Source organism: Nothobranchius furzeri, chromosome 15 (assembly GCF_043380555.1).
Source record: "Nothobranchius furzeri strain GRZ-AD chromosome 15, NfurGRZ-RIMD1, whole genome shotgun sequence".
In the NCBI taxonomy this organism is placed as follows: domain Eukaryota; kingdom Metazoa; phylum Chordata; class Actinopteri; order Cyprinodontiformes; family Nothobranchiidae; genus Nothobranchius; species Nothobranchius furzeri.
In genome coordinates, this window is record NC_091755.1 from 47,069,226 (window position 1) to 47,094,916 (window position 25,691).

Consider the following 25,691-nt stretch of genomic DNA (forward strand, 5'->3'; position numbering starts at 1 on the left):
CCAGACCAACAGACCCTTCAATATCAGACCAGAACCTGGATCTGAACCACTCTGGTCCTCATTCTAGTCCGGTTCTGACCTGATCCATTCATGCTCTGAGTCGTGAGCGGGATCCCAGTGACGTCACATTGATGGATTGAGAGAAGCTGCGGGAGAGGGGCGTGGCCAGCGACGTCACGCGGACAGTCCGTCCTTTATTTAAGGCTCCGCTGCTGCGCGAGGCTCAGACCGCTTGACCGCCGCAGCTCCCGGACCCGAACCCGTCTCTGGCCCGTATGGAGCTCCTCGTCCTGCACCGTCCTCCCGCCGCCCGAACCCAGCCTGCCGTCTGACCCGCTCCGGGTGTGTAGAGGAGAGCTCACCGGGGTCCGGTCGTCCTCCCCGCCCGCGCCGTCCCCCCGCAGGCCGCCGTCTCCTCCGTGAGTCTCCGTTCCCATGCGATTCTTCAGACTCACATTCAAGTGTTTCGTGGATTGTTTTTGAAGGTCGCGGTCCGGTACCGGTTCTCCTCCTTTTCTTTTAACGTTTTTATTTGTTTTTTCTGACTAAAGAATAAAAAATACCCTGATTATTTTGATTGTTAACCCTTTGTTCTCGTGTGTTCTGTCTGAATAAACCCAACCGAACCGAACTCAAATTAAGCAGAAGACTTTGGACTTTGGAGATAAGGGTCCATAACGGACCGAACCGGACCTGCTCCGTGTCTGACGGGTCTGCGGGACTCGGGAAGACTTCAGAACTGAAAGTGGAGGATCATCTCAGGTGGACTGGGATCACTGGTGTGGTACTGGTTCTTCACTGGTCTCAGAGAGGTGGACTGGATCCTGAGACAGAATCTGCGTCTGAGGGACAACAAGACTGTTCCTGTATAATTAACGTGTACCTGCCTGGTTCTGGTTCTGATGGAGAAGCAGGTTCTGCCCACCTCCTCCTGCTCACTGGTCCTCCTGGAGGAGACCAAGAAGACCCCCCTCCTTCTGTCTAACGGTACCGGCTACCCCGCTGCAGCTGCTACCGGCATCCCACTGGCAGCGATGCCTGGTGGTGGCATGGTGGGCGGGGCCTGTAATGGACAGGACAAGAGAATGGGCGTGGCCAACGGGGCGGGGCCAGGATATCAAGAGCGGGAGACATGGACGAGGCAGATGGACTTCATCATGTCCTGTGTGGGCTTCGCTGTTGGACTTGGGAATGTGTGGAGGTTTCCCTACCTGTGTTACAAGAATGGAGGAGGTGAGGTTTGACACACCCGCAGACACCTGGGGGCGGAGCTAAAGCTGAGTTAGGTCAAATCAGGTCAGCTGGTCCACAGGTTGGTTCTAGACCAGGGGATATTCCAGAAAGCAAGATTTTCCAAAACGAGGCTTTCTTGTGAGATTGCCGGTGTAACCGTCCCTAAATCGGTGCTACGAACGTGGCTAGCCTGTAGTGAATGTGAACCAATCAGATCTGAGATCAGGTGAGAGCCAGGCGTTTCCTGTCATGTCCTACGTTTTGCAGGCAGTGGAGAGCAACTGCAGCGCCTTGCTCCAAAATCTGCGGCCGCTTTGATCTCACGAGGTTATCGTTGCCTACGTATGCATGACGTCAGAGCACGTCGGCGTCAAGTCAGACACAAATCTAACCGGCATGCACTGCGAGCCGATCATCGGTGATCGGTGATCGAATCTGCACAGAACTGGCTCATCTCGAACAAGCCCTATGATTGGGCAAGGCAAGTGATGTCGCCTTTTTCATGTGGGTGGCTAGCAGCCACGAGGTGGTGAATTAGCGCCACCTCTGGCCCACAGCGGTAGCAGCAGCCGCAGCTTTGTTCTTCATGGCTAAATGATAAATAAATGAGGAGTTTAAACTTGTAAACATGAGCTCTAACTGGATTTTCATCTTAATATTTTCTACTTAATCTTCATTTGCAGCCAGGAGCGTCTGATTCCCCTGATGTCAGCATCATTAATAAGTATAATTATATCAGCTTTAGTCTGGGACGGGCCCGTATCATTAACACGCTGCCTCTTTTTGTTAAAGTAGCCTTAAACTAGCGTACAGCTGCTACCGTAATTCATGTAAGAGGAGATACTTTATTCATGCATGTGACTACAAATGTTAACAGCTCTGGTCACACGTGGCAAACACGGTAATGTTATGAGATGATGTGCATTTGTGACAAACGGTTTACAGCATTAACATTTAGGGTCACATGACCACCATGACCTTAAAACTCACAGCTGCTCAGCAGAAACAACATCCTCCAGTCTAAAAACATCCAGACTCCGGAGCAGAACATGAAAACAACGCATAAATGATGAAAACTTTAATAAAATCTGTGGAGAAACAAAAGCTGTAGTGGACTTCCAACGTTGCCATGGGAACATGTAAACTCTGGGCGTTGGAACTAAATAGCTCCAGCTACACTGCTTTATCCAAACAGCTCATGGTCTCTGTTTTAGTTATGGCATCTGTGTAGTCCTCGTAGGCATGAATGAATGATTATCGCTCCGTCCGGATGAAGAACGAGGCTCTGTCCTTTACTCCCATTCTCATTTATCTAGCATCGATTAACAGGGGCTGCCTGTGGACGCACGTTAGTCGTGATTTCCGATCCTCGCTTGGGTTGGAGGGGATTGAATCCGCCTGAGAATCATTCGAGGAGACGGCAAAACTGGGAGGGGAGCGCTGGGTCAATCAGGGATTTATCAGGGCATCCCTGATGTTCTAAACTCTGGAATACCCTCCTGGTCAGCTCAGAAGATTCAGCTAAACACAACAACAACAATGCTCTGTTTTCATTCAGATCATCCAGAAGCGTTCCTGCACCGGACCTGCAGCAGCTGCAGGAAATGATCAGGTTCTAATGTTTCACTGGAGCGGGGGTGTATTTTAGCGTGGGGGCAGGCTTTCAAAAAATGGGCGGAGCTTTGACAGCTTGTGTGCATGTTTGTGATCACGTCTGCCAGCAAAATGAGTGTGAAGAGGAAACTCAACGCCATGTGCTGAGAGGCTGTGTTTCAAACACACACACACACACACACACACACACACACACACACACACACACACACACACACAAACACACACACACACACACACACGTGTGTGTGTTAAAATTGAAGAAGAAGAAGAAAATATCATTTCTGTAGTGCCTCTCAAGATAAAAATCACGAGGCGCTTCACAAAAACAAAAAATGTAAAAATATAAAAAAGCATTTAGAAAATGGTTAAAATATGTTTAAAATGAGCAAAAATAGACAATTGTGAATCAAAAAATGTAAAGAAAGAGAGAGAGTGAACAGGAAAGAGGGAAACCAGTGGATCCTGAGGAAGGTGGAATAGGTGGGGAGAGCAGAAAAAAGAGAGAGAGGTGAAGAAGGTCATACAAAAGCCAGCTTGAACAAGTGAGTCTTCAGCTGCTTTTTAAAGGAGACCACTGAGTCCACTGATCTCAGGCTCAGGGGGAGAGAGGTCCAGAGTCTGGGGGCCACAGCAGCAGATGATCTGTCACCTTTGACCTTTAGCCTGGTGCTGCACAACCACTAGGCTTTGATCACTGGACCTCAGGGACCTGCTGGGGGTGTAGGGACTAAGAAGATCACCAATGTAAGATGGTGCTTGTCCATGTAAGGCCCTATAGACCAGAACCAGGATCTTGAAATGAACCCTGAAGTTGACTGGCAGCCAGTGAAGCTGGAGGAGAAGCGGGGTGATGTGGGTGTGTTTGGAGGACTTGGTCAGAAGCCGAGCACAGGCGTTCTGAACCACCTGTAGACGGTTCAGGGAGGTTCTGCTCAGACACGTGAAAAGAGAGTTACAGTAGTCTAAGCGTGAGGAGATGAAGGTGTGGAGAACTGTCTCAAGTTCAGAGCGGGACAGAATGGGACTCAGCTTAGCAATGTTCCTGAGATGGAAGAAGGAAGAGCCAACAAGAGAACTGACATGAGAATCCAGGGTGAGAGCTGGGTCAAAGGTCACACCAAGATTCCTGACAGAAGGTTTGGTGTGAGAAGCAAGCTGACCAAGAGAGTCTCTGACTTTGGGAACCAGCTTATCTGGGGCACAGATGAGGATCTCAGTCTTATCTTCATTCAGCTGTAGAGAGGCAGTGCTCGTTAAACTGAGAAGTTAAGGAATCTGGGTCGTTATCAGAAGAACAGGGTGGATCAAAAGCAGCAGAAAAATTGCTAGCTGTGCTCTCATTAAGAAAACGAGAACTAACCATACGGGGAGCAGGAGGTGGGGACGCAGAAACTGACAAGTTAAAGAAAATGCAATGGTGATCTGAAATATAAACGTCCTCAGGACAAACACTGTCAGCATTTAGACTCAGGGTAAAAACAAGGTCCAGAGTGTGCCCCCTGGTGTGTGTGGGGCCAGAAACATGCTGGGTAAAGCTGAAGGAGTCCATAAGGCTGGAGAAACTCATGGCAAAGTGATCAGATGGATCATCAACGTGGATGTTAAAGTCACCAACAATCACCAGTCTGGACAGCTTCACAGTGGAGGATAGAAAGTCACTATATATGGATGAAATTAAATATGGATGAAACAGTGGCAGACCAGCCTGGCAAACCAGACTAAATAAATATATTATTGTAAAACTTTGCAAGACTTTGGTCTGGTTCACTAGTCCAGCATCCCTACACACAATCCCCGGTTTTAAAGTACTTTAATGTATTTGTACTTGCGTTTTTACTCTACGAAAATATGAGCACACAAAGCCTTTGAGAATCTATAGCACTACGTTAATTTCTTTAAATATTACAAATAGGATCAGTTTAACGTTTTTTTTGTGAAGTAAAACACCCAAATTCTATTTTGGCTCATTAACGCCACAAAAATTTGGACGTGGAAATGCATCCACCTTTAATCTGATTGCTGTAGAAAGGCAGGACAGGACCACTTCAGGGGGCCATTCAGACTTCAACAAGGGCCAGTGCCCCCTGGCCCGGCCCCTAGAACCGGCAATGGGAGGAAAACAGATCGACAATATCCTCCTAAAGTTCCTGTTTGTAATAATTTACTGTAATTTGTTTTACATTTATTTAAATTCTATTTCTGATCTCCATGTAACAGAAAGCCATCAAACCAAATTAATCAAATTATTTATAGAAAATACTTTTTTTCACATTTTTAAAAATCAAAACAAATGTTATTGTTGCAGAGAAAATACTGTGACCCTGAATTAAAGACTTTTAACCTTTGAACCCAATGATTCTCAGACAACTCAAAGAAAAGTTACTAATAATCACAGGCTGCTGGTAGCTCTGCTGCCTCACAGCAAGAAGGTTGCAGGTTCAAAACTTCTTTGTGGTTTTAACAATATTCTCCCACTGCTCGTGGTTTACAGTCCAAAACATGCATGTTGGGTTAATGGAGACTTAAACTGTCTCTAGGTGTGATTTGTTGTTTGTCTCTGTGTGTCCCTGTGATGTACAGGACACCTGTCCAGGGCGTCCTGTGTATCCTACCTGGTGACTGATGGAGATGGACACCAGCTCCCTTTAAGGAGACGGCTTAATTAGCCACAGGAGCGGAAGCTATGGACATCAAAGCTCGTAAATTTTATGAGTAACTTTTGGATTCAGAGGAAATCAGCTTGCAAACAGATTTATTAATAATTTTATTTTATTGTATTAAATATTGAAACAGCTTTTGCTTCAGGAGTTCATGAAGCCAAATATTAAAACACCATTAGCTTCCTGAGCTAAAAGAAGCTAAATATTAATACAGTTTTAGCTTCCTGAGCTAAAAGAAGCTAAAAATTAAAACTGCTTTAGCTTCCTGAGCTAAAATAAGCTAAATAATAAAACAGCTTTAGCTTCCTGAGCTAAAAGAAGCTAAATATTATAACAGTTTTAGCTTCCTGAGCTAAAAGAAGCTAAAAATTAAAACTGCTTTAGCTTCATGAGCTAAAATAAGCTAAATAATAAAACAGCTTTAGCTTCCTGAGCTAAAAGAAGCTAAATATTATAACAGTTTTAGCTTCCTGAGCTAAAAGAAGCTAAATATTAAAACAGTTTTAGCTTCCTGAGCTAAAAGAAGCTAAATATTATAACAGTTTTAGCTTCCTGAGCTAAAAGAAGCTAAAAATTAAAACTGCTTTAGCTTCATGAGCTAAAATAAGCTAAATAATAAAACAGCTTTAGCTTCCTGAGCTAAAAGAAGCTAAATATTATAACAGTTTTAGCTTCCTGAGCTAAAAGAAGCTAAAAATTAAAACTGCTTTAGCTTCATGAGCTGAAGGAAGGTAGATATCAAACCAGCTTTAGCTTCACGAGCTAAAGGAAGCTAAATACTGTAACATTCTGCACTTTAGCTGTGTTCTATGTGAGCCCGGCTGCGCTTCTGCTCCATGCCCCCGAAGAGACTGGAGAGAATTCATTGTCCCAGTCCTTGGTTCAGGACTCTGGTTCAGGAGAGGTCGACAGGTTGACAGCGGTGAAAGAAATCTGGAGGCGTAGCTGTGATGGCTTACAACTAAATCAACAAGAGGAGCTGTGGCAAGTTTTGTGGGAATTTTAAGACATTTTTGCACTCTCAGAGGAGGAGACAGGCCTGACACACCTGGTCCAACATGAGATCGACACAGGGGACGCGCGGCTGATGAAGACGCGCCCTCGCCGCTTACCCCAAGAAAATCAGGAGGCTGCCGACAGGGCGATTGAAGACAACAGGCCTCTGAACAGTGTGACCAAAAAGGACTCGTACCCGCTACCTCGCATAGACGAGTCCCTGGATTTGGTGTCAGGCTCATCTTGGTTCTCCTCCTTGGACCTACGCAGCGTGTACTGGCAGGTTCCACTCAGCCCAGAGGCTTGTCCAAAGACTGCTTTCTGCATAGGGCGGGGTTGTGGCAATTCAGTGTCCTTAGTTTTGGTCTGTGCAACGCCCCAGCTACATTTGAGCTGCTAATGGAGAGGGTGTTGGATGCCATTCCCCGTCAGGAATGTTTAGTCTATTTGGATGACATTCTTGTGCACGGGAGCTCTTTTGAGACTGTGTTGGGTTCACTGAGGAGGGTCCTGCAGAGAATAGCAACAGCAGGACTGAAGCTTCACCCAGAAAAGTGCTGTTTCATGAGGAGGGAGCTGGAATTTTTGGGCCACAGGATCGGGGGCGAGGGCATCGGCACATTGGAGAAGAAGGTATGGTCGGTGAGAGAGTGGCCAACACCCACCAGTCTAAAGGACTTGAAGAGCTTCCTTTGGCTGGCCTCCTATTACAGGCGGTTTGTTCGAGGATTCTCATGTATAGCTGCACCCCTGTTCTGCTTGCTGGGGAAAGGATGTGACTTTGTGTGGACACCAGAGTGTGAGCAGGCCCTCATCTCTTTGAAGATGGCTCTGACAAACTCTCCAATCCTCACCCCCCGACCACAATCGGCCGTTCATCCTCGACACAGATGCCAGTGATGTGGGGATGGAGGCGGTTCTGAGTCAAACAGGGGAGGATGGGGAAAAGGTGGTGGGCTACTTTAGTAAGACATTCAACAAAGCAGAACCGCGCTATTGCGTGACCCGCAGAGAGCTCCTCGCATTTGTTAAAGCCATAGACCATGTCAGATACTACCTCTGCAGTCTCCCTTTTACCATCTGATCCGATGATTCTGGTTTAAAGTGGTTGATGTCCTTTAAAGAACCGGAGGGTCAGATAGCCCGCTGGCTGGAGGAGCTAGCATCGTACTCCTTCACGATTGAGTACAGGGCAGGGACTCAGCACAGAAATGCTGATGCCATGTCTCGACGGTCCTGCGTGCATGCGGGGTGCGGATACTGCAAGAGGAGGGAGGCCAGAGAGGCGGAAATCTGGGGGGAGGAGGAGCAAGGCACCACATGTGAGGGGAACAGACAGGTTTGCAGAGTGACTCAAATGGTCGACCAAACAGAGTGGAGAGCGCAACAAGAGCAGGACACTGATCTGCAATCTGTGCTACATTGGGTGGAGGCCAGCCGTAAACCACGGTGGGAGGAAGTGTCAGGGTGCTCTTCTGCTTCCAAGGGACTGCTTGTGAAATATGATGCCCTTAGGGTAAAGAATGGGGTGCTACAGAGGGCCTGGACAGAGCCAGCCACTGGAGAGGAAAGGTGGCAGGTGGTGGTTCTCCGAGTGCTAAGGGACCATGTCCTCCAGGCCTGTCATGGAGCCGCAGGGACTGGTCACTTTGGGGTGGCAAAGACTCTCCGCCGCATCCGGAAGGGGTTTTACTGGGGTCAGGTCAGGAGGGATGTGAAGGATTTCTGCCGTCGCTGTGATCTCTGCACAGCGCACAATGGTCCACCTCAGCAGTCTCGTGCCGAGCTTCAGCAGGTAGCAGTGGGGGCCCCAATGGAAAGAGTGGCGGTGGACGTGGTGGGGCCTTTCCCCTGTACAGACAGGAGGAACCGTTATGTTTTAGTTGCCATGGACTACTTTACCAAGTGGCCTGAGGCCTATTCCATTGCAGACCAGGAAGCAGAGACGGTGGCTGATGTCCTGGTGGAGGGCATGTTCTCAAGGTTCAGTGCAGTGGAGACCATTCACAGTGACCAGGGAAGGAACTTTGAGTCAGCTGTGTTCTCTGCCATGGACGGACGCCTGGGCATGCAAAAGACTCGGACCATCCCATTGCAACCCCAGAGCGATGGCTTGGTTGAGCGCTTCAACCGAACCATGGTGAAACAACTAGCCATTGTCACGGCAGAGCACCAACGGGACTGGGACATGCACCTTCCCCTCGTCTTGCTGGCCTACAGGTCTGCCGTACAGGATTCCACCCAATGCACACCTGCACTGCTCATGCTGGGACGAGAACTGCGCGCCCCTCCGGAGATGACTTTTGGGAGACCCCCTGACTCCCCCGCTGTTCCTCCAGGCCCAGACTACGCCAGGAGGCTTCAGGACCGGATGGACTCAGCTCATGCATTTGCCCGAGACCAGCTGCAAAAAGCAGGCATGAGACAGAAGAGGAGTTACGACCTGCAGGTTAAAGGGCTTGACTTCGTGGCCGGTGACCGGGTTTGGGTGTATAGCCCCAGGAGGAAAAAGGGTCGATGTCCCAAACTGGAATGTCACTGGGTGGGTCCTTGTGGGGCCCTTGAGAAACTGGGAGAGGTTGTGTGCAGGGTCCAGCTTCCCCCCCGGGGCAGGACAGTGGTCCTCCATTGGGACAGACTGGCACCATACAGAGGCACCGCTCAACCGCAACAGAGCCCTAGGCGGCCCATGCCTGCTCATGGGGATTCGACACCCCCCATCCCCCTGCTTCCACCCCACCCTCACCCCCTGCCTGCAACTGGCTGCCTCAGGACAAGAGGCGCGGCCGCCCCTGGTCACATTACACAGACCTCAGAGACTGAGAAGGCCCCCCAGGCATCTCAGAGACTTCGGGACGAGGGTCTTAGTGGGGAGGGGGCAGTGTAACGTTCTGCACTTTAGCTGTGTTCTATGTGAGAATGTCAGCAGTATTTGTTCCAGGTGCCACATTCTTTGCAGCTAATAGTTCTGTTCTGCTGGGTTCTCTTTTATGGTGATAGAGTGGAATGGGGGGGGGGGGGGGGGGTTCTAGGAAGGGGGAGGGGTTGTTGGGTTTTTTTGGTCTCACGCTCTGTCTGTTGGTTTTGGTTTTGGGTGTTTCGGTGTGTTTGCGGCCAACAGCAACTCTTTTGGAATCATTAAAAGGACTAAAGCATAAGTGAGCGTCTCCAACCGTTATTGTGTCAGACGGGACGTTACAATACTAAAACCGCTTTAGCTTCATGAGCTAAAGGAAGCTAAATACTAAAACTGCCTTAGCTTCATGAGCTAAAGGAAGCTAAATACTAAAACTGCTTTAGCTTCATGAGCTAAAGGAAGCTAAATACTAAAACTGCTTTAGCTTCATGAGCTAAAGGAAGCTAAATACTAAAACCACTTTAGCTTCATGAGCTAAAGGAAGCTAAATACGAAAAGTGCTTTAGCTTCATGAGCTAAAGGAAGCTAAATACTAAAACTGCTTTAGCTTCATGAGCTAAAGGAAGCTAAATACTAAAACCGCTTTAGCTTCATGAGCTAAAGGAAGCTAAATACGAAAACTGCTTTAGCTTCATGAGCTAAAGGAAGCTAAATATTAAAACTGCTTTAGCTTCATGAGCTAAAGGAAGCTAAATATTAAAACCGCTTTAGCTTCATGAGGAAAATAAACATTTTCATGTTTTTGATCAAAGATAAACATCAGATACAATTCAGTTTAATTTCTGCGATTTGTTTGAAGCCGATCAGTTTCATCTGTGGTAGAAGAGGACACAGATGTGATGGACGGGAGACAGGAGGAGACAGACAGGACAAGGTTAACTAGACAAACTCCTGAGACGGCTTTATTCACCTGAAAAGATCTCATTTGCACCGTCAATCAGTTTGAGCTGGATGGAGGAGACGAGGAGGAGGAGGTCAGGCCTAAATCACAGAGAATCAAAAGTAAAGGTCCAGTTCTCACGTTACACGCTGACTTCCTGTAAAGGTCACCTGCTTCACACCTCGTCCATCAAAGCTGAAGGACCGTTCTGACTTTGGTCCAAAACTAAATGTTTCAGTGTTCAAACGGATCTCCGAGCTGTGGTCTGACGCTCTGCTCCTCACTCCCTCCCCATCACCTCTTTGTATCTGTTTCTTTTTCCTTTCTTTTCTTTTCCTTTCTTTTATTATTTATCCTCTCATCCCTCTTTCTGTCCTTTCTGACTTTGTCCTCCAAAAAGTCAGACTCAGATTTATTATCCTGCAGCACATGTGTGCCCTTGATAATGTGACGACAGCACCAACTCTCTCTCTCTCTCTCTCACACACACACACACACACACACACACACACACACACACACACACACACACACACACACACACACACACACACACACACACACACACACACACACACACACACACACACACACACACACCACAAAGATTCTCTGCTTCATGGATTCTAAACTGACCTGAAGCTCAGTTTCATCTTTAGTCAGTTCTGCCCCTCAGACGCACGCGTGTGTGTGTGTGTGTGTGTGTGTGTGTGTGTGTGTGTGTGTGTGTGTGTGTGTGGTGTGTGTGTGGACATGAACAATTATGTAACACAAAAAGAAACTAAGGAGAAAGATTTAAGATCAGGAAGGATGAACTAAACAAAAGGGGGACACATGAAGAAGATAAAAAAGTAAAGGACAGGAGAGGAGAAAAAAAGGAGAGGAGCAGCAGTGAGGCCTGTGAACAGGATTAAAAGATTACAGGCCACTCTTGGTAATCTCTGGTCCACATGCACGCACACACACACGCACACACACACACACACACGCACACACACACGCACACACACACACACACACACACACACGCACGCACGCATATACATCTACACACATGCAGTCATAAAAGTACCTGACTCCGCCCACTGCCACAGACCCAACCAAGGGTTTGTTACCATGGAGACATGCAGCAGAGCATGTGTGCTTGATCAGATCAATCAGAGCTAATCAATTATCAGAAAACAGGAAAAGAATCAGAACCTGTGGTTCTGATGGGTACATGAGTCCGGTGTCCTTCACCAGGACAAATGCTTTACGTGGTTCTGATAGAGTTCTGGTTCTGATGAGAAGCAGCTTCTAGGATGGGACCTGCTTCTGGTCAGACAGCTGATGGATAAACGTTCTGCTGCCGTAGCTGAAGGGGAACGGGGAACCTTCTGGGTCGGTTCTACTTATCAGTTCTGTCAGAGTAAACTGGGTCAGTTCTACCAAAGTCCAGGTAAAGTTCAGGCGTGATGAGTTTCACTGCTGCAGCTGGACATCAGCAAATAGATGTTCTCAAGTCATCGAGTCACCTCGAGTCATCGAGTCACTCCAGGTCATCTGGTCTCTCCAGGTCATCGGGTCTCTCAGGGTCACTGAGTCACCCCGGGTCTTTCAGCCCAGCAGCACCGAACCTTTTCTCTAAAGACCAAAAGACTCTGTGGACACAACATGGAGCTCTTCTAAGGATGCTGGATGACGTTTCCATGGAAACCAAGCTGATGAGAGATGATAACACTTAAAATATTAAAGACAGGACGTGTTTTGGGTGTAAAATTTCCACAGAACCATGTCTGTGTGATGTTTATTGATGGAATGAGATGATTTACAGAAGCATCAAGTTTGGGTTGTTGGTTCTGATTGGATCAGCTGTTATAATTCTATTACATTAGCTGATTAGCAGCTCCTCTATTCACTGTGAAGTTGTGTAGAAAGCAACGTGAGGCTTCTGGTATTGGCCCTTTCCTATCAGGTAATTATTGATCTGCTCGGCGCGGTTATCCACGTGACCCGTAGAGCTGAATTAGGCCCAGCGTGATGTAAGGAGACCCGTTCTTACTCAGGTCTAATTCTGGATCAGAACACGGGGTGAACTCCGGTGCTGCAATGTGGCTGTTCTACTGAGTGATGATGATGACGATGATGAAGGCGGTGACAACAGAGTAATTAACCCACTGACTGACCCAGGTTAGTTAGCTTAGCATCCAACCATTTTTGTCTTGGGTCCAGGTGTGTGTGTGTGTGTGTGTGTGTGTGTGTGTGTGTGTGTGTGTGTGTGTGTGTGTGTGTGTGTGTGTGTTACCTGCCGATTCCTCCTTCATCTTCACACTGAACAATCTGCTCTTCAGCCTCACCTGTTATTCAGGTTGGTTCTGTAATGGTTCCGTTGGGTCCAAATGCAAACAACAATTATCTGAGAAAAATTTAATAAAGAGAAACGTGTCATTTCAGCTGTGTGTGTGTGTGTGTGTGTGTGTGTGTGTGTGTGTGTGTGTGTGTGTGTGTGTGTGTGTGTGTGTGTGTGTGTGTGTGTGTGTGTGTGTGTGTCACTGCAGCTGATTAAACTCTGTAATCCCATCACTGAGTTAACGAGGAGCTAACAGCATTACATCATCACTGAGTCATGTGACCCTTCTGGAATTCATCCAGTTCCTGCAGCTCATTCATCATCATCCTCATCACCTATGGGCAGCTACAGCTACATGAGCTGTGTGTGTGTGTGGGGGGGGGGGGACTTTTAAAGGATGTTTTATCAGAGAAAATGACTACTTGATGATGACATGAATGTTGGCTGAGGAAGTCATGGCTGCTGCTCTTATGAAACACCCCCATCGTCACTTCGCTTCAGCTTCCCTCCTCCTCAATTCCTTTCATTCCAGCTCTTGGTGGGACCGTGACCCAGTTACCCCCTAGTGTGTGTGTGTGTGTGTGTGTGTGTGTGTGTGTGTGTGTGTGTGTGTGTGTGTGTGTGCATGAATCACTAATTAGGAAGATGGTCAGGGTGAAAATCTGCTGATTTATTGTTTTATTTGTTTTTATATAAATATTAGATGACACTTTACTTATTTTAAAAAATTTAATTTTTATTTTTGCGAATGAGCAACAAACCAGAGTTTTCCCGTCATTCTGACTCTGTTTCCCAGTTTTTATCAAAATTAGATCCAAAACTCTATCAGATTAACCAGAACCTGGACTCGGACTAGAACCAGAACCTGGACTCGGACTAGAACCAGAATCTGGACTCGGACTAGAACCAGAACCTGGACTCGGACTAGGACCAAGAGAGGTCTTTGTTCAGGGACCTAAATCTGACCCAGTTCTGAAGGACAATCAGGTTCTGGTTCTGGGTTAGGTCCAGTCCCCGTTGTGTTCAGATTCTTCGTTTTGTTAAGTTTGCGTTCCACAGAACCGGAACCGGGTCAGGATCCCTCAGAAAGTCTGAGCTGGGTCATTATTAAACAGCTTTTTTTTTTATAAAACTTTTGTTTTATTGTTAATTTAAAATAATAATAAATGCTAATTATCTTTAATAAGTTAGAGTGTGACGTTGCGATTGTCCCTGAACGTCTCACCTGTTTGGGCCCTACAGGTGTGTTCCTGATCCCGTACCTGCTGATCGTGTTTGTCGGAGGAATTCCCATCTTCTTCCTGGAGATCGCGCTGGGTCAGTTCATGAAAGCAGGAAGCATCAACGTGTGGAACATCGCCCCGCTGTTCAAAGGTCAGCAACGCCGGGCGCTTTGGGCTCAGGCTGACCTCTGCAGGAGGTCAAAGGTCAGAGCCGCAATGACCTTTCAGGTCTGGTGGCTGTGGTTCATCCGTCCCATGTTAAGTTCTTATTAAAGCAAAGTTAAACCCAACAGAATCAGCTGGGTCAGCGTTCTCTGTCAATGGGACACAATGTGTGTGTGTGTGTGTGTGTGTGTGTGTGTGTGTGTGTGTGTGTGTGTGTGTGTGTGTGTGTGTGTGTGTGTAACACACTCAGATTCCAACATTCAGTGTAAACATAAGCCAACATCTAAGGACACTTTGAGTTGAAGGTCTCGATAAAAGCTTATGTATACGTGCTTACACACACACACACACACACACACACACACACACACACACACACACACACACACACATCATGGGATCTGATAAATCTGTTTATGAGCCAGACTCCATCTGATCTCCACCCTCAGCAGCAACAGAAACCCTTTTTAGTTTAATTTCTTGTTTTAGTTCAGACTTTTATTTTGAAATCCTATTCCTCCCATATTTGACCATTGGAGAAGAGCTGTAGTTAGTATGTATTAGTCAGCTCTGAGGTTCTGGAGGCTTTGAACAGATTTGATTTCCAGTAGAAAGGCAGATTTCCAGAGTCGTCACCATGGAAACACACAAATCCCACCCTGTTTACGGCATCTTAAAGCTTTAAAAGTAACGTGAGTACGTAAATGATTAGTTTTTATTAAACAGCTTTGGTCCAATAGGCTCTTTATTATTGTTACCATGACAACAGAATATGTTGCTCACCAGACTTTGGACCGCACACGCTCGGTGTGTGAAGGCCTGCTCAAAGTCAAACTTTACCTGACTGCTGACTCACCTGCTCATCGTGTCTCAGCAGCAGTGCATTCTGGGAGACTGGTGGCTGCGTGCTATCTCTCATTTAGCCTGAGATTAGAGGAAATAAAAACAGGAGTTACACAATTAAAACACACACTTTTAAAAGTCTGAACGTGGCCGCTAGAGCTCAGGGACCACTTCCTGTTTCCTGTTGATCCTGAGGCGTGTCTCTGATGGATGAACCTTAAACTGTCGGAAGATGTTTAAGATGTCCACCGATGTGTCCATGAAGGCTCTGAGATGGCCAGTTTGTTGCCTAGCAACAGCAGAGTAGTGCTTCATCGTGTCCTGCTGTCTCTCCACAGGCCTAGGTTATGCCTCCATGGTCATTGTCTTCTTCTGCAACACCTACTACATCATGGTTCTGGCCTGGGGCTTCTACTACCTGATCAAGTCGTTTAGCTCCACCCTCCCCTGGTCCACCTGTGAGAACGAATGGAACACACCCAACTGCATCGAGATCTTCCACCACCAGGACTGTAAGAACGCCAGCCTGGCCAACGTCACCGTGGGCAGCAGCAACATGACCTGCTCGGACCTGTCTGACGCCCGTTCGCCCATCATCGAGTTCTGGGAGTAAGTTCTGGTGTCGGGTCAACCTGACGGCCCCAGCTGCATATTTAATGCTGACGGGGGCGGGGGGGTTCTGTCGTCTCTCTGTGCAGAAACAAAGTTCTGAACATCTCGTCTGGTCTGGATGAACCCGGGCGGATGAACTGGGAGTTGATGTTGTGTCTGGTGGCCGTTTGGGTTCTGGTTTACTTCTGCGTTTGGAAAGGAGTCAAATCCACCGGGAAGGTAGGTCCTTCAGTCAGAACATTTCATCAAATCAGACTGGGTTCCCTTTAGTCTGCAAATGGATCCAACTAAAGAACCAGAACCAGTCTGATTCTCTGTGACAGGCTGCTGGTACCAGAGACTGAAGATCTACTTTAAACTGGTTCTGTTCTTCATTGGCTCATCCCTTGAGTTAAGAGAGTTTTTCTGTAAATGTTTCTCCCCATGATTTCTATTATTATTGATTATTATTATTATTATTATTATTATTATTATTATTATTATTATTATTATTATTATTATTATTATCACTATTATTATTATTATCACTATTATTATTATTATTATTATTATTATTATTATTATCACTATTATTATTATTATTATTATTATTATTATTATTATTATTATTATTATCACTATTATTATTATTATCACCATTATTATTGTTATTATTATTATTATTATCACCATTATTATTATTATTATTATTATTATTATTATTATTATTATTATCACTATTATTATTATTATTATTATTATTATTATTATTATTATCATTATTATTATTATTATCACCATTATTATTGTTATTATTATTATTATTATTATTATCACCATTATTATTATTATTATTATTATTATTATTACCATCATCAGTTGAGCTATGAGCAGTTGTTGGCACTGTCCCGTGTTTCAACCCAGAGCAGAAACAAGTGAGTCGCTTCAGATAAAAGCTTCTCAAAAATAAAAACATGTTTATTTATTTATTTATTTTAATTAAGTAAATTATGTATTTAATAAATACACATTTATGTATTTATTTTAAACGAATAAATAATGTATTCATGCATAAAAACACATGTATTTTTTTAAATACATGAAATATTGTAAATAAAAAATTATTTTAAATAAATAATTCTTTACAAATAAAAACACATTTATTTTTCTTAAATTGAATTAATTATTTATAAATAAAAACACATTTATTTATTTGTTCATTTTAAATAAATTCATTATTTATTTATAAATCAAGCACATTTATTTATTTTAAATTAATAGATGATTTACTTGTAAATAAAAACACATGTACTTGTTTGTTTTAAATTAAAAAATATTTTCAAATAAAAACACATTTTTTTATTTAAATAAATAAATAGATAATCTGTTTATGTATAAATAAAATCTATCCGTCTTGATCGAGTTGTTTCTGCAGGAGGGAGAAAATGTGGGACTATCCCTTTAAATCTGCCGCCTGTGATTCACCTTGTCTGTTTTGCTGTGGTGACACGCGCGCTGTGGTCACATGACGGCTCAGCGTTGCTATGACAACCAAGGGTGGGTTAGGAGCTCGTGATGTGGCGGGCTGTGATTGGCCTGCGGATGGGGGGCAGCTGCACCGCAGTGGGACGTGACTGAGAGGACTCCACCTGCTCCGTCTGCAGCTGCTGCTCCGGGAATAACGAGCCTCGTTCGTGTCAGCGGGAAGTTTTGGGGAAAGTTTGTTAGGAGAAAGCATTAAAACAACAAATATACCCACACAAAAGCAAAACCCGACCCAGACTCAAGTTCTGATCATAAATAAAAAACAGTTTGACCTGAAACAGCTGATCTGAAGGTCACGCTGACTCCGCTAAAGGTCACGCTGAACTGGGAAAACTTTCCCTCCTGGCAGAAAGGATGACGGAAACCTGCAGGAATGTTTAAAATACTTCACACGTAGTTCTGACCCGTCTCAGTCCCAAACACCCAGCATGTTTACAGTTTTATGAGCGGCTACGTGACTAAACGGGAACAGAATAGTTCTGGTTCTGGCTCTGGGTCTGGTTCTGGCTCTGGTTCTGTGTGGTTCTGGTTCATCCTGACTAAAGTAGAAACTGAGAAGACTTCCAGCAGCGAGTCTCACGGCTCTCGGTACCAGCAGATCGACCCGGTGTTGTTGGACCTCAGCAGGAGGCTGAAAACGGAGCTGAGCAGGTCCGGTCACAGAGCTGGTTCTGCTCGTGTCCAAACCCAAACCCGACCGTCAGAACCTATTGGGTCAAAACAGTCGCCTTTAATCAGGCTGGAGGAGGTTCTAGTAGAGCCTGGTACCGGTCCAGGTCACCCTCCAACAGTCTGAATGTTCAGGTGTGTGTGTGTGTGTGCGTGCGTGCGTGCGTGCGTGCGTGCGCGCGCGTGTGTGTGTGTGTGTGTGTGTGTGTGTGTGTGTGTGTGTGTGTGTGTGTGTGTGTGTGTGTCAGGCCAGTGCTGTCTTCGTGTTTTTCCTTCAGGGCCTTTGTTACCTGATCCTCCCAGGTGGGCCCTGTTCTGTTCAGATCTGGTTCCTGTTGACTCGCTGGGTCAGAACACAGTTGGGCCTCCTGCGCCTCCCCTCTTGTGTAACCCAGGTTCAGGTTTTGCGAGTCCAACGCCCAGAACCAGAAAGCGTCTGGGTTCTGATCCACCTGGAGACCAGCTGGTGGAGGAGAAGCTCCACGCGTGTCAGCGTTCTCGAGAAGGTTTCAGACCAGGTGAAGCGTGGTTCTGACCTGGTTCTGATGCATCCTCGCCCACGGGTTCTGAATGAAGCCTCCTAACAACAAATAAACGTCTTCCCTAGAGCTTCTGTTCCAGCTGAGAGATGTGGTTCTGGTTCTGAGCTGACCCGTTTGTGCGTTTCAGATTGTCTACTTCACTGCGACCTTTCCCTACGTGGTCCTCATCATCCTGCTGGTCCGCGGCGTCACCCTTCCTGGAGCGTACGACGGCATCATGTTCTACATCAAACCGGACTGGTCCAAGCTGGAGGAGGCTCAGGTGCGTTCACGCTGATGGGTTCTGAGCACTGTCCAGGTGCTGAAAGGCGACCCCACCAGATCCCTGACCTTTGACCTCTGACCCTCAGGTGTGGATAGATGCCGGAACGCAGATCTTCTTCTCATACGCCATCGGGCTCGGAGCTCTGACTGCTTTGGGAAGCTACAATCGCTTCAACAACGACTGCTACAAGTATGACACACGCACGCACACACACACACACACACACACACACACACACACACACACACACACACACCCACACACACCCACACACGCGCACACACACACACCCACACACACCCACACACGCGCACACACAGTTTCATGTTCTGAGGTGTCCCTCTGACCCATCATGTCCTCCTGCAGGGACGCCTTCGTCTTGGCCCTCATTAACAGCGGGACCAGTTTCTTTGCTGGTTTCGTCGTCTTCTCCATCCTGGGATTCATGGCGGCCGAGCAGGGAGTCGACATCTCGCAGGTGGCAGAATCAGGTAAAAAGTCAAAACGCCAGATCTATACGGAGAGGGGGGGTCCAGGGAACAGGAAGTTACCGATAGATGTGTGCATGCACACACACACGCATGTCTTTCTATCATAATGAGGACCCCCCATTCATTTTTGTGACTCCCCCATGCCTAACCCATACCCTAACCCTAACCCTAACCAGTGCTGATCTACTCCTAACCCTGACCTGAACTAAAACTTAATTCACACCAGACCTCTAAAACCATCTGGTGAGCTTCTAAAAAAAAGTGAGGATGGTCCTCAGTATGTAGTATGTACAAGAACACACACACACACACGTGCATGCGTGCGCGTGTATGTGCGTTAGCCTACTGTACGTGTATTATTAGCTCCTCACCATGTGGCGTGACATCATCAACACGTGGTTATATTTAGTTTGTCCTCACAAGGCTGCAGGTCTTAGAGGTGGATCAGGTTCAGTTCTCTCTCTCCAACCCACCAGAACCTTTAAGGTCCAACTCTCCCGTACCTGCATGATAATCTACGATGATGTAAACAAACATAAGCATGATCGGATTTTAACTACACGTTTAGCTTGTTTATAAATTCTGAAGTTACCTATCAGAATAAAGCACGGTGAGGAGATCCCCTCTCTAAGGTCTAACTTGGACAACAGAAGAGAACGTTTCATCCACAGAGCTTCAAATGTCGGAAGATTAATTATAAAGTTGACCTAAATTAATGAGATTTTATTGTGACTTTCACAATAAAAGCATGATCCAACAGGTTCGAACTGCAAACATGAAGCGTTGGAATGAAAGTAAAAATCTAATTTAACCTCTTTTTCCTTCAAACAGAAAGGCTTTGGTTCTGGTGCAGGGTCTGGGTTCTGGTGCAGGGTCTGGGTTCTGGTGCAGGGTCTGGGTTCTGGTGCAGGGTCTGGGTTCTGTTCATTGTGTTGTTTGGGTTTTAGGTCCAGGTCTGGCCTTCATCGCGTATCCGAAGGCGGTCAGCCTGATGCCAGTGGCGCCGCTCTGGGCGGCGCTCTTCTTCTTCATGCTGCTGCTGCTTGGACTCGACAGTCAGGTGAACTAAACTCCTCCTTCCTCCCTTTCACAGCAAAGTAACTGAGTATAAATACTTGAGTACCCCTTGAAGATGTGAGAGAGCAAGGTTTTCAGGCTCCAGGGACACTCAGACTGATTTACTGTGTCGCAACAGTTTGTGGGAGTGGAGGGCTTCGTTACCGGAATCCTGGATCTGTTTCCGGGGAAACATTATCATCGCTACAAACGTGAGATCGCCGTGGCGATCTGCTGTTTGCTCTGCTTCATTATCGACCTCTCCATGGTGACTCAGGTGAGTCAGAACGTTTTCATGTCGGATTTGAACCGGCAACCATGGAGGTAGAACGACACTGAGCAGTCCGTCTCTGCAGGGAGGAATGTACGTCTTCCAGCTGTTCGACTATTACTCCGCCAGCGGCATGACGCTGCTGTGGCAGTCCTTCTGGGAGTGTATAGTAGTGGCCTGGGTCTACGGTATGACACACACGTGCGCGCACACACACACACACACACACACACACACAGCTGCTGCTGTACACACTCCACTAATAGATGTCAGATCAGGTTTTAGCCCACAGTAAAAGTCACAGTTCAGACTCTGGAGTTGAGAGAAGGAACGTGTGGATGACGGGTGCTAAAGCGGCGTGATCAACTTCCACACACCCACACACTCCTGGCCAGGTTCGCTCAAGAGTCTTAAATTCATTTAGAATTTGTACAAGCACTCAAAACAGACCTAAACTCTCTTTAAGTACTCAGAAGCACATTCATCAGAAACTATTGATCACCATGAGTGATTGAAGGTAGATAATGGAATGTAGGCGGTGAGCTTTGGTGACTTTTGCAGCTCATTCCAGTCGCTGGAAGCAGCAAACTGGAATGAGGAGGGACCAAAGGAGGCGCGAGCTTTGGGAATAACCAGAGATTAAGTTACTGGAACGTAAATTGTGCTGGTTGTTGGAAGTGATGAGTGAAGACGTGACGGGTTCTACCCATGATAGTTTCATATACACATCGATATCACCTTAGAGGATCACTGAACCAGACCAACGTAGAGGATTACTGATCCAGACCAACGTAGAGGATCACTGATCCAGACCAACGTAGAGGATCACCGATCCAGACCAACGTAGAGGATCACTGATCCAGACCAACTTAGAGGATCACTGATCCAGATCAACGTAGAGGATCACCGATCCAGACCAACTTAGAGGATCACCAATCCAGACCAACTTAGAGGATCACTGATCCAGACCAACATAGAGGATCACTGATCCAGACCAACGTAGAGGATCACTGATCCAGACCAACGTAGAGGATCACCGATCCAGACCAACTTAGAGGATCACCGATCCAGACCAACTTAGAGGATCACTGATTCAGACCAACGTAGAGGATCACTGATTCAGACCAACGTAGAGGATCACTGATCCAGACCAACGTAGAGGATCACTGATCCAGACCAACTTAGAGGATCACTGATCCAGACCAACTTAGAGGATCACTGATCCAGACCAACGTAGAGGATCACTGAACCAAACCAACTTAGAGGATCACTGATCCAGACCAACTTAGAGGATCACTGAACCAGACCAACTTAGAGGATCACTGAACCAGCCCAACTTAGAGGATCACTGATTCAGACCAACGTAGAGGATCACTGATTCAGACCAACTTAGAGGATCACTGATCCAGACCAACTTAGAGGATCACTGATCCAGACCAACTTAGAGGATCACTGAACCAGACCAACTTAGAGGATCACTGAACCAGACCAACTTAGAGGATCACTGATTCAGACCAACGTAGAGGATCACTGATTCAGATCAACTTAGAGGATCACGGATCCAGACCAACGTAGATGATCACTGATTCAGACCAACATAGAGGATCACTGAACCAGACCAACTTAGAGGATCACTGATCCCGAACAACGTAGAGGATCACTGATCCAGACCAACATAGAGGATCACTTATTCAGACCAACATAGAGGATCACTGAACCAGACCAACATAGAGGATCACTGATCCCGAACAACTTAGAGGATCACTGAACCAGACCAGCATAGAGGATCACTGATCCCGAACAACTTAGAAGATCACTGATTCAGACCAACGTAGAGGATCACTGATCCAGACCAACATAGAGGATCACTGATCCAGACCAACTTAGAGGATCACTGATCCAGACCAACGTAGAGGATCACTGATCCCGACCAACTTAGAGGATCACTGATCCAGACCAACTTAGAGGATCACTGATCCAGAGCAACTTAGAGGATCACTGAACCAGACCAACTTAGAGGATCACTGAACCAGACCAACTTAGAGGATCACTGAACCAGACCAACTTAGAGGATCACTAATTCAGACCAACGTAGAGGATCACTGATTCAGACCAACTTAGAGGATCACTGATCCAGACCAACGTAGATGATCACTGATTCAGACCAACATAGAGGATCACTGAACCAGACCAACTTAGAGGATCACTGATCCCGAACAACGTAGAGGATCACTGATTCAGACCAACGTAGAGGATCACTGATTCAGACCAACTTAGAGGATCACTGATCCAGACCAACGTAGATGATCACTGATTCAGACCAACATAGAGGATCACTGAACCAGACCAACTTAGAGGATCACTGATCCCGAACAACGTAGAGGATCACTGATCCAGACCAACTTAGAGGATCACTGATTCAGACCAACATAGAGGATCACTGAACCAGACCAACATAGAGGATCACTGATCCCGAACAACTTAGAGGATCACTGATTCAGACCAACTTAAAAGGCTTGTTACTGTAGAGATCTTATTCATGTTCATATTTTGGTTCTGACCCACCTGGCCTGCAGGTGCTGATCGCTTCATGGACGATGTGGCTCGTATGATTGGTTACCGGCCGTTCCCGTGGATGAAGTGGTGCTGGTCCTTCATAACTCCATGTGTCTGCTTGGTGAGGATGAACGCCACCATGGTTTTAACAACACTCCTACCCCGACGAGATCACTCTAACTCTGCTGCTCCCACAGGGCATCTTCCTGTTCCACTTGGTGAACTACAAACCTCTGACCTACAACAACGTGTACACGTACCCATGGTGGGGGGAGGTGATTGGATGGTGCTTGGCTCTGTCCTCCATGCTCTGCATTCCCGTCAGCATCCTTTACAAACTCTTCAGGGCTAAAGGAACCTTCAGAGAGGTCAGCTGATGAAGTCCCTCTGGGTTAAATTCAGACATTAGATCTCTTATTCTACAAAGTCCTGAACCAAGACCAGGATCCAGAAAAACTTAGAGGAGAGAAGAAAATATTCATTAAATTTCAAATACAGAAATTCACCTGACTTTCATTAATCAGTCTGATTCATCAGCTTCATCTAAAGGAATGTCACAATCTCCTTCCTATCTGACCCGTTAGCTTCTATAACAGCCTCAGATCACAGAAACAGAGTCTACATCCGTTAAGACCGATGAGCTAACAGCTAGCCCAAGCTAACTGCTAGGCGTAACTAGCAGCTAGGCTGAGCCAATGGCTAGTCCCCGAGGTTCATGTGAGAAAAGAGAAACTGATGGTGGCATAGAGAGTCATAACGGTTAGCTGTGACCTCAGCCTAGCCATTAGCTCACCAGTTCTGAAGGACATACATTATTTCTCTGAGCAGAGGCTGTTCACGAAGCTAATGGACCAGAGATAAATTATTTGTAAGTTTTCCTAAGAGACAACGAAAATGTCTGAACGTGTTGAGTCGGTGGAGGAGAATCTAAAATCTGTTCAGTGATTCTGTTTCTGGACCAGATCAGCTGATCAGTTTTTGTTTCGGTAACTGTTCTGCAGCCATCTTGTATCACATGACCTCCCTGTGTGTTGCAGCGCTGGGCCCACCTGACCAGCCCGGTGTGGGGGAACCACCACCTGGAGTACATGGACCCTCACATCCGGTCCCTGAACTCGCTCACCCCCGGTTCTGAGGACAACAAGGTCATCATCTTTGAGAGCGTCATGTAGGCTGAAGTCAGCCCCCCCAAAAAAAACAAGATGGCTGATGCTGCTCCGACACAATCCATGTCCACCTACTACCTAGGCTGCAGCAAGCTGGACTCACCGATCCGTTTCCTCTGACGGGTTGCCCAAGATCCATCCTCCACATCACCATGGCAACCAAAGCTTAAAGCTTCTTTAGAACAGTCTTCATCTCCTCCCCAGAACCAGCACTTCTGAACCCGTAACAGACTTTGGTTCTGCTGGCTGAAGGTGGAAACAAACACTTTTGATTGTCTTCCTGCTGGAGAAGGGTGTCAGTGCAATTACACGTTGGGGGGGGGCGCGCACACACACACACACACACACACACACACACACACACACACACACACACACACACACACACACACCACACACCACACACACACACACACACACACACACACACACACTAACCTGCAGTGTTTAGTTTGTCTCTGAGACAGAGTTATAGACCCATCAATGCCACTTGTAGAACCCATCCCCATCAGAACCACAACTCTGTGATGCGTTGGAGCCTGATGGATCAGAAGTCCCTGAACACACCTTCATGTCAGGAGGTCCAGCTGGACCTGGAGAAGATCTCTGAGCAGCACAGTGGTTCTGTCTGACCTCTGATCCACTTCATTGGGTCAGAGGTCAAGCTGCGTTTTTGGGTCAAACAGTGCCAAACAGTCATCCTGGTCTGATCTCAGACCAGTGCTCCAGACTGCCAAAACCCACTTGATCATGTCTCTTTTTGCCGGTGCTTCGATCCGCAGGCCAAACATCCCGTCCTCCCAACCAGCAGCTCCAGGATCAGCTCTGCAGCTGGTTCTGTCTTTGTTCTGAACCTGGGTTTGTGGATCTCATTCCTAATATCAGATCAAAAATATCTTAGATCAGATCAGCTCAGATGCAGGAAGTGGAACGCAGATCCTTTTGTCTTCAGAATAAAACAAATAAGACGGCGGAGCTGATCGAATCTGAGAGTCTGACCCTAGAGCTGATCCGATCTGGCGGTCTGACCCTGGAGCTGATCCGATCTGGCGGTCTGACCCTGGAGCTGATCCGATCTGGCGGTCTGACCCTGGAGCGGATCTGATCTGAGAACTGATCCAATCCGAGAGCCTGACCCCAGAGCTGATCCGATCTGGGAGTCTGACCCCAGAACTGATCCGATCTGGGAGTCTGACCCCAGAACTGATCCAATCCGAGAGCCTGACCCCAGAGCTGATCCGATCTGGGAGTCTGACCCCAGAACTGATCCGATCTGACGGTCTGACCCTAGAGCTGATCCGATCTGACGGTCTGACCCTGGAGCGGATCCGATCTGGCGGTCTGACCCTGGAGCGGATCTGATCTGGCGGTCTGACCCTAGAGCTGATCCGATCTGATGGTCTGACCCTAGAGCTGATCCGATCTGATGGTCTGACCCCAGAGCTGATCCGATCTGACGGTCTGACCCTGGAGCTGATAAAATATGGGGGTCTGGGTTGTGATCCTGAGGGCTCTGGGCCACTCAGCGTTGCCTTACGTTGTTGTCTTAACTCTAAAACCCAAACAGCAGACCGGTCGGACCCGGAAAACTAAAGGATGTCCAACACGTGGTTCCTTTTAAAATCCCTCCAACTGGCAGCCGAGGGGTGTCTACAACTCTGTCTCCTAGCAATCGT

At 46.8% G+C, this 25,691-nt stretch overlaps 1 protein-coding gene across 1 annotated transcript; it reads left to right on the top strand.

Annotated features, from left to right (window-relative positions):
* The first annotated feature begins 669 nt into the window (after positions 1-669).
* Positions 670-24,217, top strand: slc6a8 (solute carrier family 6 member 8). Its single transcript, XM_015977212.3, has 13 exons — positions 670-1,233; positions 13,875-14,006; positions 15,202-15,472; positions 15,562-15,694; positions 18,338-18,472; positions 18,561-18,664; positions 18,842-18,966; positions 19,914-20,026; positions 20,162-20,299; positions 20,379-20,481; positions 22,870-22,970; positions 23,047-23,217; positions 23,887-24,217. Exons 1-13 carry the CDS (start codon positions 903-905, stop codon positions 24,019-24,021), a joined length of 1,992 nt encoding a protein of 663 aa, XP_015832698.3. The 5' UTR covers positions 670-902; the 3' UTR covers positions 24,022-24,217.
* Positions 24,218-25,691: the final 1,474 nt, after the last annotated feature.

Coding starts and splice junctions, on each gene's coding strand:
- slc6a8 (XM_015977212.3), top strand. CDS start 903: ATGGAGAAGCAGGTTCTGCCCACCTCCTCCTGCTCACTGGTCCTCCTG. Junction 1,234..13,874: donor GTGTTACAAGAATGGAGGAG/GTGAGGTTTGAC, acceptor TGGGCCCTACAG/GTGTGTTCCTGATCCCGTAC. Junction 22,971..23,046: donor TAACTCCATGTGTCTGCTTG/GTGAGGATGAAC, acceptor CTGCTCCCACAG/GGCATCTTCCTGTTCCACTT.